The sequence below is a fragment of the Ischnura elegans genome, chromosome 5, assembly GCF_921293095.1.
Source record: "Ischnura elegans chromosome 5, ioIscEleg1.1, whole genome shotgun sequence".
In the NCBI taxonomy this organism is placed as follows: domain Eukaryota; kingdom Metazoa; phylum Arthropoda; class Insecta; order Odonata; family Coenagrionidae; genus Ischnura; species Ischnura elegans.
In genome coordinates, this window is record NC_060250.1 from 5,394,691 (window position 1) to 5,410,240 (window position 15,550).

General features: G+C 38.7%; 1 protein-coding gene across 4 annotated transcripts in view; it reads left to right on the plus strand.

The window, feature by feature from the left end:
- LOC124158457 (rho guanine nucleotide exchange factor 10-like protein) overlaps positions 1–15,550 on the plus strand; it is a 173,396-nt gene that overhangs the window by 138,374 nt on the left and 19,472 nt on the right. For all 4 annotated transcript variants that reach the window (XM_046533548.1, XM_046533551.1, XM_046533550.1 and 1 more), the window contains 3 exons: positions 2,562–2,654; positions 3,603–3,833; positions 4,853–5,017. In XM_046533548.1, the coding sequence (XP_046389504.1) occupies positions 2,562–2,654; positions 3,603–3,833; positions 4,853–5,017 (489 nt within the window). The remainder of the gene's footprint in view (positions 1–2,561; positions 2,655–3,602; positions 3,834–4,852; positions 5,018–15,550) is intronic.

Genomic DNA, 15,550 nt, shown 5'->3' on the forward strand with positions numbered 1-15,550 from the left:
GAATTGGGACATCCCAGTGTTGTTGTAGTAATCGCGCCGGTGTTCCTCCGCTCGTACGGTCAGACTTCTTCCTGTTTGTCCTATGTATTTGGAGTCACAATCACCACACCTTAATTGGTAGACCCCGCTCTTGAGGGCTGAATCAGCCAAGGACCCCACTGATTCAGCCCTCAAGAGCGGGGTCTACCAATTAAGGTGTGGTGATTGTGACTCCAAATACATAGGACAAACAGGAAGAAGTCTGACCGTACGAGCGGAGGAACACCGGCGCGATTACTACAACAACACTGGGATGTCCCAATTCGCTACCCATCTTCGGGAGGAAGGCCACCAAGCGGATTTTACCCCGGAATTGCTTCACCGAGTCAAAAAAGGAACACAGCTGGACATCAGAGAACAGTTGGAAATTTTAAAAATTGTAAAGAGGAAAGAACCCATTGCTAATGACCACCTTTTCCCTTTCCACTCCCCCCTTCTAGACATTCCACTATTACACCCCAAAAAATCCTTGTGACGCCAACCCACGCTCTACTTTGTAACTACCTCTGGTTTTTCTCCCTATCTCTTCCCTCCTTCACCTTCCCCGTCACTTACCTCTCCCCCCTCCCCATCCCCTCCAATCACCCGACCACAGAGTATATATACCGGCAAATTCTGATGTGTATCACTAGTCTTGATAATGGTACAGTGTAACCGAAACTAGTCGGCAATAAAGTGTGTGTTTTGTAGAAAAGCTAAGCAATTTCCTTTCCAAACATTAAATATGGAATTCTACAAAGTGAAGGCCTCAACAATTGAATTCCTCAATTAAGTAGTTCATTTTCTCAATTATACAACAGAGATTTTCCAATATAGCTACAGCGATCACCGACTGCAGAAAACAGAGCTAACATACAACAGAATTAAGAACACGACCCCTAATAATAATCACTAAATCAACACGAGCGAACACAACCCAAAATCAGTTACCGGGAATTCATGAGTATTGCCTATCCCCAAAAATTTAGGGGCTGTGAAATCCGCTATAAAAATATAGTTCTATTGTGACTCGTGGTGGCGAATATTTAATCACGATTCTTCACAGAAAATAACTGAAAGGCTAGTTCACAGGTGATAGCTCACGAAACAACCGTATGAAACTTCGGTTTTTGAAATAATCATATTATAAAATTATACAACTATACGTATCATTATACCTATTTTGCCTTCTTAAATGTATGAAATAAGACCGTGATCACCGTCGTACGTACGTCAACTATTGAACTATGAACTTCTAAATATGCCAGCTGCAGTTGCACTCCTTGTAAATCGAGGATCAACAAGACTCGAAATAATTGTCGAGGCCTACGTCGCCTCGATATTTTTTCCGTCTGGCACGGCCTCGAAACGGCGACAATAAGCTTCGTGAATTGCAACTTACGGAAACGTCGAGGCTTGAACGTCACCGCCTCGACACTTTCGAGGATTCAACAAAATCGAGGCCTTCGTGAATAAGGCCCCAGGTTGTGTTAATGGATATGAGGTTGAGCCTCAATTATTTTTTCAAAAGTTTGTGTTTACTCTCAAGTGCATGCAACAGCACCTGCAAACATTTGCTAATACTAATGCTCTATTAATACTTACTCTAATACTGAAGTTTCAATTCTATTTGATTATTTGAGAAAGAAATTTGTTTTTGCTGGTTTAATATTTAGACAAGTGCAGCCCTCACTGAAAGGAGAATGACAGGGGAGCAATCAAAGTGTGGGAAAGCTTATCTACTCCGCTGTGAAAATATGTGGTGTCACAATCAAAACTAAGATATTTATGTCTATTTTTCTCTAACATTCAGAGTAGGTTGGATAAATTTCTCTTAATTTTATATGTTGGAATACGTTTGATCACCTCCTCTGCAATGAATGGCATAGAGGAAAGTGAATGCCGGCTCAGAAATGCTCTCAACTAAGGGTAGAATGGGCTGGGTGGGATCTCTTGATTGAGATTTTAAGTGTGCCAGGTGTACCACTAGATTCAACATCATATATTTCATTCAAAATTAGTAACTATATAGAAAAAAAAACTTAAAAAAGGCAAAATTTTAATTACTGCTCGTTGTTTGTTGAAAAGTAATTCAGACAGATGAACTGGAAACACTTCTCCTTATTAGAATACATAACACTTAGAGGCGGAAACTCATTGGTGGATCACAGTGCGGCTTCTTTCTTCACCCCTCCTCCCCCTGTAGAAGTACCCATTTGAATCCCTCTCATTACTTTGTTAAGTCATGCCCCTCCAAATTGTTCAAAGCAATATAAATTAGATCCTAGCTCACATGTAAACAAAGTATTCTGTCATCTGTGTCTTACAAAACAAATGCATTTTATTGGAAATATTGTTAGAATCGATATGCTCTATCAATATTCTCACCACAGAGCATTGTGTTTTTGCTGGAAATTTGCCGAATTCATTCACTGTGTAAAGCAGTCATTTCAAGAAATCATCTTCAAGAATTTAATTCGAATGACCATTCGTATGATGAGTCATGGTGTGTGAAACGGGTGGTCTATGTCCTCTCTTTGCAGGTGAAGCAGATAAGCGCTCACGACCGATTGTCATTCTTTGGCCTGATGGTGAAGCCAGTGCAGAGATTTCCCCAATTCATCTTGTTCCTACAGGTGAGAGAGTGCATTTTGGCTTGATTCCTGCCAGACGTAGCGAGAGATGGCATTTTGCTATTCCAGGGAGAATTATAATGAGTGCCCCAGTATTATTTGGATTAATTAGGTCTACTCATGCAGTAACATGAAGCAGCTATTCCAATTTTTATCTGTTTTGCATTCACTTCTCTTTTGGATTAACTTGCAGGCTTCTGGGTTTCATTCCAAATTGACATTATTATGACTATACATTTGTAAAGTATTAATGTAATTTATATGGTCTCTTAAATTACTATCATGACATGATACAATGAGAATACATTTATGCGTACGTCTTGTCAATATTTCAAATAAAACAAGTGATTTTCTTATTTTCATTATAAAATGAAGTGTTGTTATCTTTGATGAATGTAATAATCAAATAGGTATTAAGTTTACACTGAAACTAAGAAAATATGGAGTAGAATCCGAGTTTGAGGTTTCTATGGGGGGACAAAATTTAAAACACCAAATGTTACATTCGATGGTTGTGAAAATTGATGATTCCATTTTTACAAATTTCTCACTGGTTTCGATGTATTTTTTAAAACAATATTCTTTGAAAGTAAAGTGTAGGTGGGTGTGTACTAAAAAATTATCAGCATTTCATCATTCAGTATGAGAGAAATAAAATTATAGGAGAACATCACTAATCCAGAATTCTAAACCAAGGAATATGTATTTAAGGGTAGGTTTTCTAGGATATTTCCGATCTTTTCTGTCACCCTGGCTAAATGATGGCCAAATGAGCCGTTTAAAAGTCTCATGTACTCACATTTTGGCTTTCAAGGCAATCCAAATAGGGAATCTTATCTTGAGAAGTGCTAAGTAAGTTAGTACAAACCATTGATTAACTCCCATGTGCATATTCTGATATGCAAACCATTTTCTGTTTGCCAATGCATACTCCTCTTTCTTTGCCTGCAGGATCTGCTGAAGCACACGCCGCAAGGGCACCACGATCGCATGTCTCTGCAGCTGGCACTCACGCAACTGGAGTCGCTGGCAGAGATGCTGAATGAGCGCAAGAGGGAGGCAGAGCAGTACCAAGCGTTCCGGGAGATGCTGCGCCATGTAGGGGGCAAGTTTGCGGCGCGGCCCCTTGTCTCGGATGGCACGGGTCGCTACCTTCTCAGGGAGGACAATGTGACCCAGCTGGTGAGTGCCATTCATGCGTGGAACGTGCAAGGCCGCTGCTGGTCAGCATATGCGTGGATTGCTCTCTAAATGTGATGAAAGGAAATGGTGGTACAAAGTACCAACGGCTGGCAATATTCTAATATTAGCAAGGCTTTGTTGGGGTCGCACCGACCTACATTTTTGTTTTGCTTCAGTTAAGTTTCATTAGACTCTGTGCTAGCATCTTAGGAAAGGGATTGCTGGAAACCAATATACAACTGCAGCTGGAAGCCCAAGAAAGCCTTGCCAACTACTCCCAATGTTTACTCCCTGAGGTCTGAGAGAGGAATAGCACTCTTCTAATGTTTATGCAATAAGCAGAACTGAACAACTCAGTCCTTTTGGCTGCTCCTGAAATTTGACAACTGCATTAGACACTTGCGAAGGTTCGTACCCGGCATGCACTGAGACCAGAACCGGTTTATTGGATTGGTCGTCGGTAGCCAATCGGAGTGCCTCTATCATGGGCAACTAGGCTTGGGGATACTCTCTAGTGCACAGAAACTCTGTGAGCAAGCACTATAGTGTTTGCAGCATCAGTGAATGTCTGCCTTAAGGCATCACGTCGTACTGAATTGCTAGGTGTCCCCTCCATTCCTAGGATTTGTTAAGTGGTTTGATCCTCACTTGAATTTGTGATCTTTTTTTTAAAAGGCCCTGATTTGATTTGCACCGCTTTCAATTATGATGTGTGGTTGGGTTGATTTTAATGTAGTTGAACAAAGTTTTTCACTATCCTGAATTCTCTGGATTCTTGAAATGTGTATGCAACGAGCAAAAGATGACTCCTTTGTTAATGGTGACTTCTTGTTCAGTGTTTTAGCATTTGAATGTTGTCTCACTCTTGTGGCATAGAGTTTTTGTGGAAATAACTTCCTTGGCAATATGTGCAATGTAAGAAATATCAGTGTAAAATTGGGACACGTTGTCTTTGGTACCTTTGATATTGCAAGAAGTGATAAATAAAGTGTCCCGATTGAAGTTGTATCTTGTTACAGGCTTTCAACCAGTCTGGTATGATCACCAAAACCAAACCGAGACGCCTTCTCCTGCTCAATGACCTGCTCGTGTGTGTGTCTGTCACTACGAGGTCATCTGATGACTTTGGAGGAGGGAGTGAGAGATTAGCCCTCAAGTGGACTCATCCCGTCACTGACATTGAGGTAAACCAATGCCAAAGCCACTGGAAAATTTATGTTTTGTGATTCTTCAAAATTTAACAAATTAGCTCAGGTTATAACTACCGCACCAATACTTAGTGACGTGCTAGATCAGCAATGCAACAAAATTCTCCCAAGAAGTTAGAAAATGTAAATATGCACTTAAGAATTAAATCTTTTAGTTTTATAAACTTTAAAAGTAAATAAATTAGAAAAATTTCATCTCCAGGATATCTTTTTTTGAACTGTAGTGAACCTTTTTTGTGCTGATAAATTATTCTTATCTAACCATGGGTTCTGAAATTTCATTTATAATGTAAAATAGGACAATAGGGGAATGTATGATTTGTTTATATTTCTAAATTATTAGGGAATTTGGATACACTATTTCTGTATTTCCCTAGAAATTCATGAACACTGGCCACTGACAGTCATGAGCTGGTCAGGCAGGTCATTTGGAGAGAAATTTTTTGAGAACAATGAGTGACAATGAATGCACTGGGATTCCAAGAAAAATATCTTGGTTTGTTGACTCAGGAATGGCTCAAAGAGAGAGCTGGAACACTGGGTGTTATGGTTTACAGAAGGGGCAGTGCTATTTTTCATCTGCTTTTACTATATCTGTGATTTTCTGTTGTACAATTGTTCCCTCCAAATGACCTGACATTTGCAGTCTAAGTTGCTCACTATCGCCAGTGATCAGAGTGCATGAAATTCTCAGAAAATATTGCAATAGTGTGATATTTCTTTCATTCTGATGTTAAGTGGCTATCACGCCTTACCTAAAAAATATTCCTGCAGTAAGGATACTGATAAAGGCGTTCTGATTGTACGTCAAGCGATGTCCCGGAAGCATTTTGTTAAAACTAAAATTTTAAGAAAGCTAATTCGGCCTCTAGCACTCACAGACATAAAAGGGAGTGGGTGGGAAACTACTGATACTTTTCGGCGGACACCCAATACGAAAACAAAAGGAGATAATATCACAGAAGGATGACTAAACTAACACTTTGTCAAAGATTCCAAATTGTAGCTTCGTTTCACAAATAATGTTACCAATAGTATACTGATGAAAAATTACTTTTTAAATTTTGTGTGTTAATATAGCAAAATAGCCTTTGAATTAATGATATGCGTGGAAGAAGAAACAATTTACTTCATTGGAATCGGGGCAGTTGTTCCTGAGAAAGTGCTATTTCAAATCTGCTGCCCAAAAGGGTGAGGACTTAAAAAAGTTAACGAACAAACTGTCTTCCCGCAAGAACACAGGTTACGCTAATCATATAAAATCATTTTATTCCTTCCAATGCATCATATTTAATGAAGTACGAGTTCTTTATTTTCATTATGGTTGTTTTAACATGGTAAAACTTTCAAAATATTCCCCAAAATATGTAGTGCTGAAATTATGTATGAAAATCTGATGATGAGCTACACTCGTAATTGTGCGATTGGTGTTGGAAGTTCATGACGAAGGAGACTCGTCCTTTTGGTGCAAGGGGTTAAATCTACTGCAAAGGCATTTATTGAAGAATGCTCTCTCAGATAGCATCCAATAACTTTAAAAACCTTTCTGTAATGCGAAATGATGATTGAGAAACTCAGGTAAATGTTTTGTGAGCCAAAAATAATACTTGAAATTACATAATGCTCCATAAAAAAGTGCCAATTTTTTGATCTTGATGACTTTGTATTATGAAGGGATAACTGTAGTGACACCTTTGAAAAACTAAATGCTTCCATCTCTGGGCACTAAATAGTGTAACTAATATACAAAGGCAATGTAAAAGAAGCTCACAGTGGCTAGCAGTGATTGCCAGCACAGTTTACTTATGAAATGAGGAAGATGTTGGCTGTTTTTTTGAGTTTAAGATCTGAGTTACAACCTTGAAACTGTTATTACCACACTATGATGAAATTTATATGTGTAAAATATTAATTACGGAGATTTTAGGCCTTAAAAAAATTTCCTGCTACAGTAAACTCTTGATTTTACGAAGTCAGTGGGACCGGAAAATTGGCACTTCGTAAAATCGAGTTTCGTAAATTCAAACCTTTTTCATAAGTCACGAAAAAAATATTAGCTTTTGTTTCTTCCGCCATTTTTTGTCTTTAGTGGTCTTATTTAAATGTTTTCGGTAAATATTCTCGGTATAATCATAGAAAAGGCTTTTTGTTATCGATTTATGAATAAATTCCCGACCAGTTTAGAAAACGTAATCAAATAATGAAGTGCAATCTTTATTATAAGAATTTCATGTTATAAATTTGTGGTTAGGAGCGAATAGCAACTATTAAGTATGCTAAAGATAGATATTTGTTTCTGACACCCACGGAATTTTAGCGGCAGCCGGCCTAACCGCCATTTATGTCGCCCTCTATCGCTCAGTGATGAGAAAAAAAGAAAACAAGGGTCTTAGCCCGTTTCTAAAATAACCTTCGTAAATTAATATTTCGAGTTACTTCGTATTTTCAGCAGAATGTGCTCTATTTTCACTGAGATTCCTTTACGATCATAAATAACATAGGATGTGATTATCTTCTGGTGAATATTTGAAGTAAATTCTGTTTGAGTTCTCCGTCCGACTACTGTGTTCCATCATCTTCGCAGACGTTGCCATAAAAGACTTAATTCTTCATCAGGACCATATTCTTCATACCGGGTGTGAGGTGACCTGTTCATATAGTATGTTTCTCTCCTTTTATGCCGACAGGAGCAAGGTTCCAACCGGAAAACGACAGGAGAAACATCTTACAGTATCGCAGAAATAGAGAGAGAAACGTGATCCACATTGATTGTTTTCGTACAAGAGACGTTTTATCATTTCTCAACGTGGTTAAGTATTGGTTCGCTAGCGTGAATTCCCAAAAAATGACACGCAAAAACCTGTACCTTCACCTCATTTAGTTTTCGTGTTTCTTTTTCCGCCGTATTGAAATTTATGCAAAGGATCACTGACATAGAGCAAAGATTTTCTTAGTTTTAGCCCTAAAAATAAGCATGCCATAATCGTAAATAAATATAGAGTGGAAAGCGCAAAGAAAATAATTAAATTTCAATTTTAAAGTCAGCAGAGAAGAAGAGAGACAATTTTATAAGCACGGCACCATTTCCCTGACAATGGAAGATACTTCTCTAGCCTCTCTCCGGTTAAAAACTTACCCCTGTTGCCGGTAAATATGAACCATGCCCTTCTCCACAGTCGGAGAACATTCCCAGTGGGTGGGGTGAATAAGAGTGGGATGGGGATTGCCTGAGGAAAGAAGTGTGGTCAGCATAAGGATTGGTGAAGGGGGCAGGAGAAAGAAGGGTGGGGAAAGGGCCTTCAGCTCTGCCTCAGACTACGTTTGGGGGCCGTATTTTGTTACGACGCACGACGCACGCAAGCTCCATGACCTTAGGAAGGGAGTGAATGGGAAATGCTGGGGAAGGAGGGGTTTGGGATGCGTAAGGTGGGTGTCAGCAAGATCAGCCAAAGGTGGCAGGAGGGAGTAAACAAAGGCTTTGGAAAGAAAGAAATCTCAGCATGGGAGAATGGGGAAGCACGTGAGAAGAAAGTTTATGGTTAGACTTGGAAGTGCATCTTCATTACGAGAAGCCTGAAATATAAATTGGCGGTAAATAGAGCCCAATACTTAAGATATTTAAGTTATTTATTCACAAAGGCCAATATATACACGAAAAGATTTTACCCAAAAAAATCTGTTATTTATTTTTGCTTTTTTCCCTTCTCCATCACCGCTTCCACCATGGTTTCTAACTTGCATAAGTGGTAATTAAATTGGGGGTCCAAATCGTTAGCCAGATCAAAATGTCTTAATGTTTGGAAGGTAGCGTATACTTCTTTTTTATTAGGTGGAATTACATCCTCACTTTCATCATCGTCGTCACTGCTATTCTGACTAGTCCCGGCCACTGCTTCTTCCGACACAGGCACCGGCGTCGAATCGTCGCAAGCCTGGAGATCATCATCTAGCGCAATATAATCGCTTGATGTTGCGTGCTGTGCTCCTCCTGCTTTTTCCAAATATTTTTTTAAATCTTCTTTTAAGCCACTAATCTCCTCCGCGATTTCATCTGCCGCAGCTTCCTGAAGGTATAACGTAACGATTCAACCAGAGCCGTGATATTAAAGCAGTAAAATTGCTATTAGGTTGGTTGTATCAAATACCAACCTCGGGAACATCCTCATGATGCGCAATCGGAGGGAATCCGGCCGTTTTCCAGCAATTTGCGATGGTAGTGGAGGAAATCTCTCTCCAGGACTCAGCTATGGCGCGGATTGCATGTATCAACGTCCATTTCGGGATGTTATTCATTTCTGTTCCCATTTCTAAAAGTAGCAAATAGATTTGAAAGAATGATAATCATGAATAAAAATATCTAAATCGATATCCAAACGCACATGAGCAAAATAGATGAATGTATACTTACCGATCCATCGCAAGTAATACCGCACAAGCTTCTTCCGGTACAGGACTTTAAAATTCTGGATAATGCCTTGGTCCAAGGGCTGGGACTTGCTAGTCGAGTTCGGGGGTAAAAAGATGACTCGAACATTAGCCAATTTTAGATCTTCCACGTATTTATGGACGGTGGCATTATCCATTGTTAAAACAATTTTGCGGTTCTCTCCAGCAATTTTTCTCTGTAGACGTATTACCGTTTGCTGGAAAATTTCTCGGGTCATCCAGCTGTTTTTATTTGCATGGTAAAAAACTGGGAGGGCTTCCAATTTTACATGTTTTAAGCACCGTGGCCTTTCAAATTTCCCAATGACAACGGGCTTGATTTTGTCCGTGCCCGTTTGGTTGACGCACTGCCCCACAGTAACACGCACTTTACTCTTTTTCCCCCATGGCACCTTTGCCCTTTGAAACCCAGGGTTGCGTCAGGTAATGCATTAAAAAATAGCCCAGTTTCATCAAAATTGTAGCGATCTCTGGGACTATATTCTTGAAGAATATCATCGTTATCGATGTGCCATTTATCAATAATTTCAGTGTTAACAGAGCCTTCTTCCCCACTTATCTTCAGAGATACAATGTTGAATCTTGATTTAAAATTAGTCAACCACCCACTAGAACATTTAAAATCGTCAATTTTCTTTTCAAGGCTATGTATTCGGCCTTTTCTTGTAATATTGGTCTACTAATTGGAAGATTTTGCTCACGGCACTTACAAAAGAAAGTGTATAGCTCCTCTTCAACCTCCGCGAACTTGGCGCAGCTCAGATATTTCCTTTTCAGCGAAACACCCAACCCGACTTTTTCTTGTAGTTTGCCACTGTTTGCTAAAATTGTCGACAAAGTCGACAGTGGGATTCCAAACTTTTCCGCTATCTCACTTTTAGTTAATCTCTTCGCCTCCACCTCTTCAATAATTTTCATTTTTATTTCTAAAGGTAATACTCTTCTTTTTCGTTTTAGCTGTGAAGGCTCCATATTCCCAAATTTCAAACACACTCGCAAAGAAAACGTTACTATTGTAGATCCAGAGAAGCACTGATTGTTGCTTACGCACTCGCAAGGCACAGACTGAAGCCCTTCGCACCCTCGTGAATTTAGCACAAGCCCATCCCGTACGATTCAGCGCTTTCAGGAAGAAAGACAGCCAGACGCCCCCTTGTGGATAGATACCAATGTGCTTGGGCGAAAACTTAATGCACAGAATCATCAAATTCCCATTCGAATTAGCAATAGAGGAGCCATTTCTCCCTCAATATAGGCTCATGTATAAAAATGATATCATCAGCGATATCCTTACTACTTCTCCCCATCTCTCGTCGCTGACAACCACAGTACAGGCACTTGGAGATCTATACGTCACAATTACCCCTAGACTGAGTTTATATGCTCTTAAGATTACTGATGCACATTCATGGACTTTTTCAATGTTATGTTTCGTCTTCTTGCATGGAAAAGACAAGGAAGGTTTGCAATAAATTGCAACACCTCCCCCTCTGTTATCCTGTCTACAAAACGAAGCTGCAAGTTTCATGTCATTGATAGCATAGCATTGTATTTCGTCACTTAACAGCCAATGTTCTGTTACCAATAAAACATCACTCTTCTTTTCTTGAAGAAGGACCTCTAAATCAGTAGTCTTATTTCTGAAAGATCGAATGTTTAAATAAAGAAACTTGAGCAAGTTTCCATCTTCTCCTAGTCACTTAGATTTCGATCTTGTATTATACGACACAGTGTTCACTGGAATTTCCCGAGGCCCAGTTCCCGAGTGATCCTGCGACAACCCAGATGGGTCCACCAAGGGTAGATCTGTATGATTTTCCCCGACACTTTCATCATTTACCATCGATACATTTACCCTATCACTGCGGGCGAAGGGCTTGCGAAAAATAAATCGCTTTATACATGCATCCAGGGGCCAGAGTTCACGACTGAGTAATTTATCAAGAAGAGTTAAATCGGCCTCAATCTTAAATGAAACACTCTTTTTACTTCTTTTAACTTCTTCACACTCAAACTCCCTATCAATAAATTTGCGTCGCAGGAAACCTAATAACTAACTATAACTAACTAACTAACTATAGACCCATAGCACTACTTTCTGTTTTCTCGAAAATCTTTGAAAAACTCTTTTACAACCGTATCATTGTCTATCTGTGTAAATTTAATTTATTGAATCTCTCCCAACATGGCTTTATTAAAGGCAAGTCAACTATGTCTGCTGTTTTTCAGCTTGTTAATGACATTATCTTAGGTCTTGCCAACCAGAAAGCAATTATTGGGATTTTTTATGATTTAACAAAGGCATTTGATACTGTCAATCATTGCATATTGTACAGTAAACTTGTCCAAATCGGAATTAATGGCAATGCTTTAGCTTGGATAAAATCCTATTTAACTAATCGTAAGCAGGTAGTGCAATTAAACACTAATTGTAATGGTGATGTTAATCAGAACTACTCAGATGTCCTTATTTCAAATTGTGGAGTGCCCCAAGGATCTATTCTAGGGCCACTATTATTCATCATTTTTATTAACGACCTACCATCTCATTTGCATCAGAGTAAAGTCATTTTATATGCTGATGATGCTACTACTCTGAGTTTTGGTAATAAGACAGGGGAGGTGATTGATATGGCACGCTCATCAGTAGCACAGATGATTGACTGGTGTAAAAGTAATAACTTAAAATTGAATGGAAATAAAACATGTTTTTTAAATTTCCATCACAAAATTAGTCCTCCAGAAACGAGTCCTCTACTTAAGACTAATTCATCAACAGCCATTCAGCAGTCTAGCTCTACAAAATTTTTAGGGTTGAAATTAACTGAAAACCTTGATTGGCAATATCATATTGAGGATTTAGTTAGCAAAATGGCAACGGGAATATATATGATTCGCAAATTGGCTCCAACTACTTCATTAGAAATACTGAAATTGATATATTATGCCAAAATTCATTCTCACTTGGCTTATTGTGTAGTTTTATGGGGAAACACAAGTGCTGCTGCTAGAGCATTCTCTATGCAAAAAAGAGCCTTGAAAGTTATGGCAAATGTGTCCATCAGGTCTCCTGGAAAGCCATTATTTCTAAAATATAATATAATGACACTACCAAGTATGTACATTTTTTACTGTTCATTATTTGTAAAAAAGAACCCTACCTTATTTTTACCAAACTCCTCGGTTCATGCCTATCTGACCCGTGGGAGTGAAAATATACATATCTTACAACAATAGGGAAATTGCATACATTTTATAAACAGTATGCTGATATACTACAGTAAATACTTAGTACCGCAATATACTTTTTTCCGCTTAAAATTCAGTTTATACCCTAGAAAATGACTCCCAAAAGTCGCCCGAGTTTCGCGGGCTAAAAAATACCGCCCCCACTAATCTTTGGCTGTGACGTCATAGTTCAGTACGAGTCCAAGATCCAAGCCCAGTAACTGCAGGTTTGGAAGAGCCACGTTGCGTTTAAAGGAGAACATGGGTGAAATAAGGAAAAATTACAAGTGGTACATTGTTCCTCTGTGCAATAACACCCCAGAAAAAATTTTCGTCTGCATTCCCACGGAGGAAATTAGAAGAAAAGCCTCGACGCATGCCGTCTGTCGGGATGAGCGTTACGGAAAAATAAGAGTATAATAAACGGAATGATAAACCCGTGTGATATGTGAGCGAAGATAACTTTAATATAAATAATATTTCCATATGTCATTGACTGAATAACTTGAAACTGAGATTTTTCGATAATTCGGCAGCCGTAGAATAAAAACTCAACTTCCGAACAAAAATCGAGGTAGGTGTTTCTCGATGGTTACGATGGACTCAAATTATTTATGGCACTTGTTCAATTTCAGTTACGGAAGGACATAGAAAATTCCATGATGTTTAAAATCAAGGGAGGAAATATGAAAATATAGAGCAACGTTGATCCTCATGCATTCGAGTGCCAGCCAAGAAGACAGCGTTTTCTTCTATTTTCGGCGTCAAAATGATGTGTACTTTGCAAATTTATATCCTGGCTTCACTACATGCTATAATAATGAACTATACGTCATTTTAAAGGAAATTTTATCCTAAATTCTGATTTATTTTATTACAAAAAAATTGAAAAATGTGGACACGGTCAGTGCAATAAATGACTCCGCGCACCGAAAAATTAGCCGTTTTGTCAACTTCATGAACTTTGCAACTCAACCTAAGTAAAACTACTACGTCTACAGCATTCATCTTCCACATTAATTTACACTCATCAGTGCGGATTAATAAAATGGCTTTTGGGTATTTTTAGAACTTATATTTTGTTATAAATTAATGAAAATATTTAAACATTATCTTGTCCCATAGTTTACCCCGAAAGATAAAGGAAGTTGTAGATGGAAAAAGAATGGAATCCAGAGGTGGTCACAAAAAATGAATCGCAGCATTCTTTGATTTTATTCTACGCCGTTCTTGCTTTTCAAAAAAAAGTTGAGTCACAAGAGGAATGTTCCGCGGCCTTTGATTTGGAAACTATGGAGATAAGGATGGACATGTGTGGATCAGCAATTTCCATTTAGTTGGTTGTCAGGATAAACCAAGGATCCATTTAAAGGTTGTCAGGCCATCGTATAAAGATAGGACTGATGTGCACCACAGGGGAAATGGGGTGTTTGAGGGAAAAGTCAAACCCAAAGTTGCCCAAAGAATGTGCAGTTCTATGTTGCTCTTTCCCCAGTTAAAACCAAATAGAAATTGGATTGGGATGATATTTTCACCACGGGTTCCAGTGATAGTGAGAGTGCAGGTGATCACGGTCACCGTCGAAAGTCATCCCTCTAGGATTTCCGATACGGAATTTTTAAGTGACAACCGATCGCAATGACGATGAGCTTGCCTTTAGAGTAGGTTTCAGATATATCGTGAGAAAAGCTCCCAAAATGTATTAAAGACTCCGTTTGGAAAACATGCTCATTTTAATGCTAATTTAGGAAGTATTTCATTTCAAAAGTAACTTATTAACACCTGAAGACGTTGTGTTTATTATATTGATCGAAGTGCGATTGACCGATTCTTTCTGCAGAATAGGAAGTGGCTTCGGGGTTTTTAGTCACAAGATGGTAGATTGTGTTGGAAGTTCGTCTATATTATCGCTACTTAATTGAAACATTGATAGTCTGGCTTCCTCAGAGCTTCCTGTCGCCCTCCAGGCAAGGTATTTTTAAGTTGAAAGTATCATCGACAGCTTCGAGGTGGAAATAAGTTCACCATAAGACTCTACCGGACTGCCAAAAGAATACACATTTCTCATGAGTATACGCTTTCGCCAATATTATACGCAAGTCTCACTTTGTTATGAACTATAAAACATTACAGATGCACATCAGCTACCTTTCCATTTCTCGGCATCGACTTTCCGAGCCGACGAAGTCTACAGTTTCACTAAAATACCCTGTTATCATGATGGAATCAGTAACAGGAAGCTTGCTAGGATCAGCCTAAGAATAACCATATGCCTTCATCTTTACGCAATCTATCGCTTTCAATGGAGGAGAAATAGATCAAATAATAGCCCTGAAGTCACAATGAACAACTCCGATAAGTCTGCACTTCAATAAATGAATCATAACCACGCCGTCGCATGTATTCAAGTATGCAACCTATACTATGGCCGTGCCGCCGTCTCTCCTCGTACTGAACTATGACGTCACTTTTCTACCAGCCAATCATCGGGCGTTTTCGCTTCTCACTTGCATTTGAAAATTCTCGTGAACTTTGATGCATTAAATATCGCAAACCACGTCATAAAATAATAAAAAAACTTTCACCGAGGTATGCAAACATATATTTTTATATAATTTTGGGGCTATTGATTATATCTGAAATATATGCAAGTTCCCTATTATGTGCCAAAAGAGGTCCACATCACTCTGCCTCGCTTATTTTTAACAAATTGCCTACGAGTATAATACATATTTCAAATATTAATGTTTTTAAGACAGAATTAAAAAAATTTCTACAGCCTAAGGGTTATTATAATGTAAATGAATTTTTGTCTGATAGTTTATGACAACATGT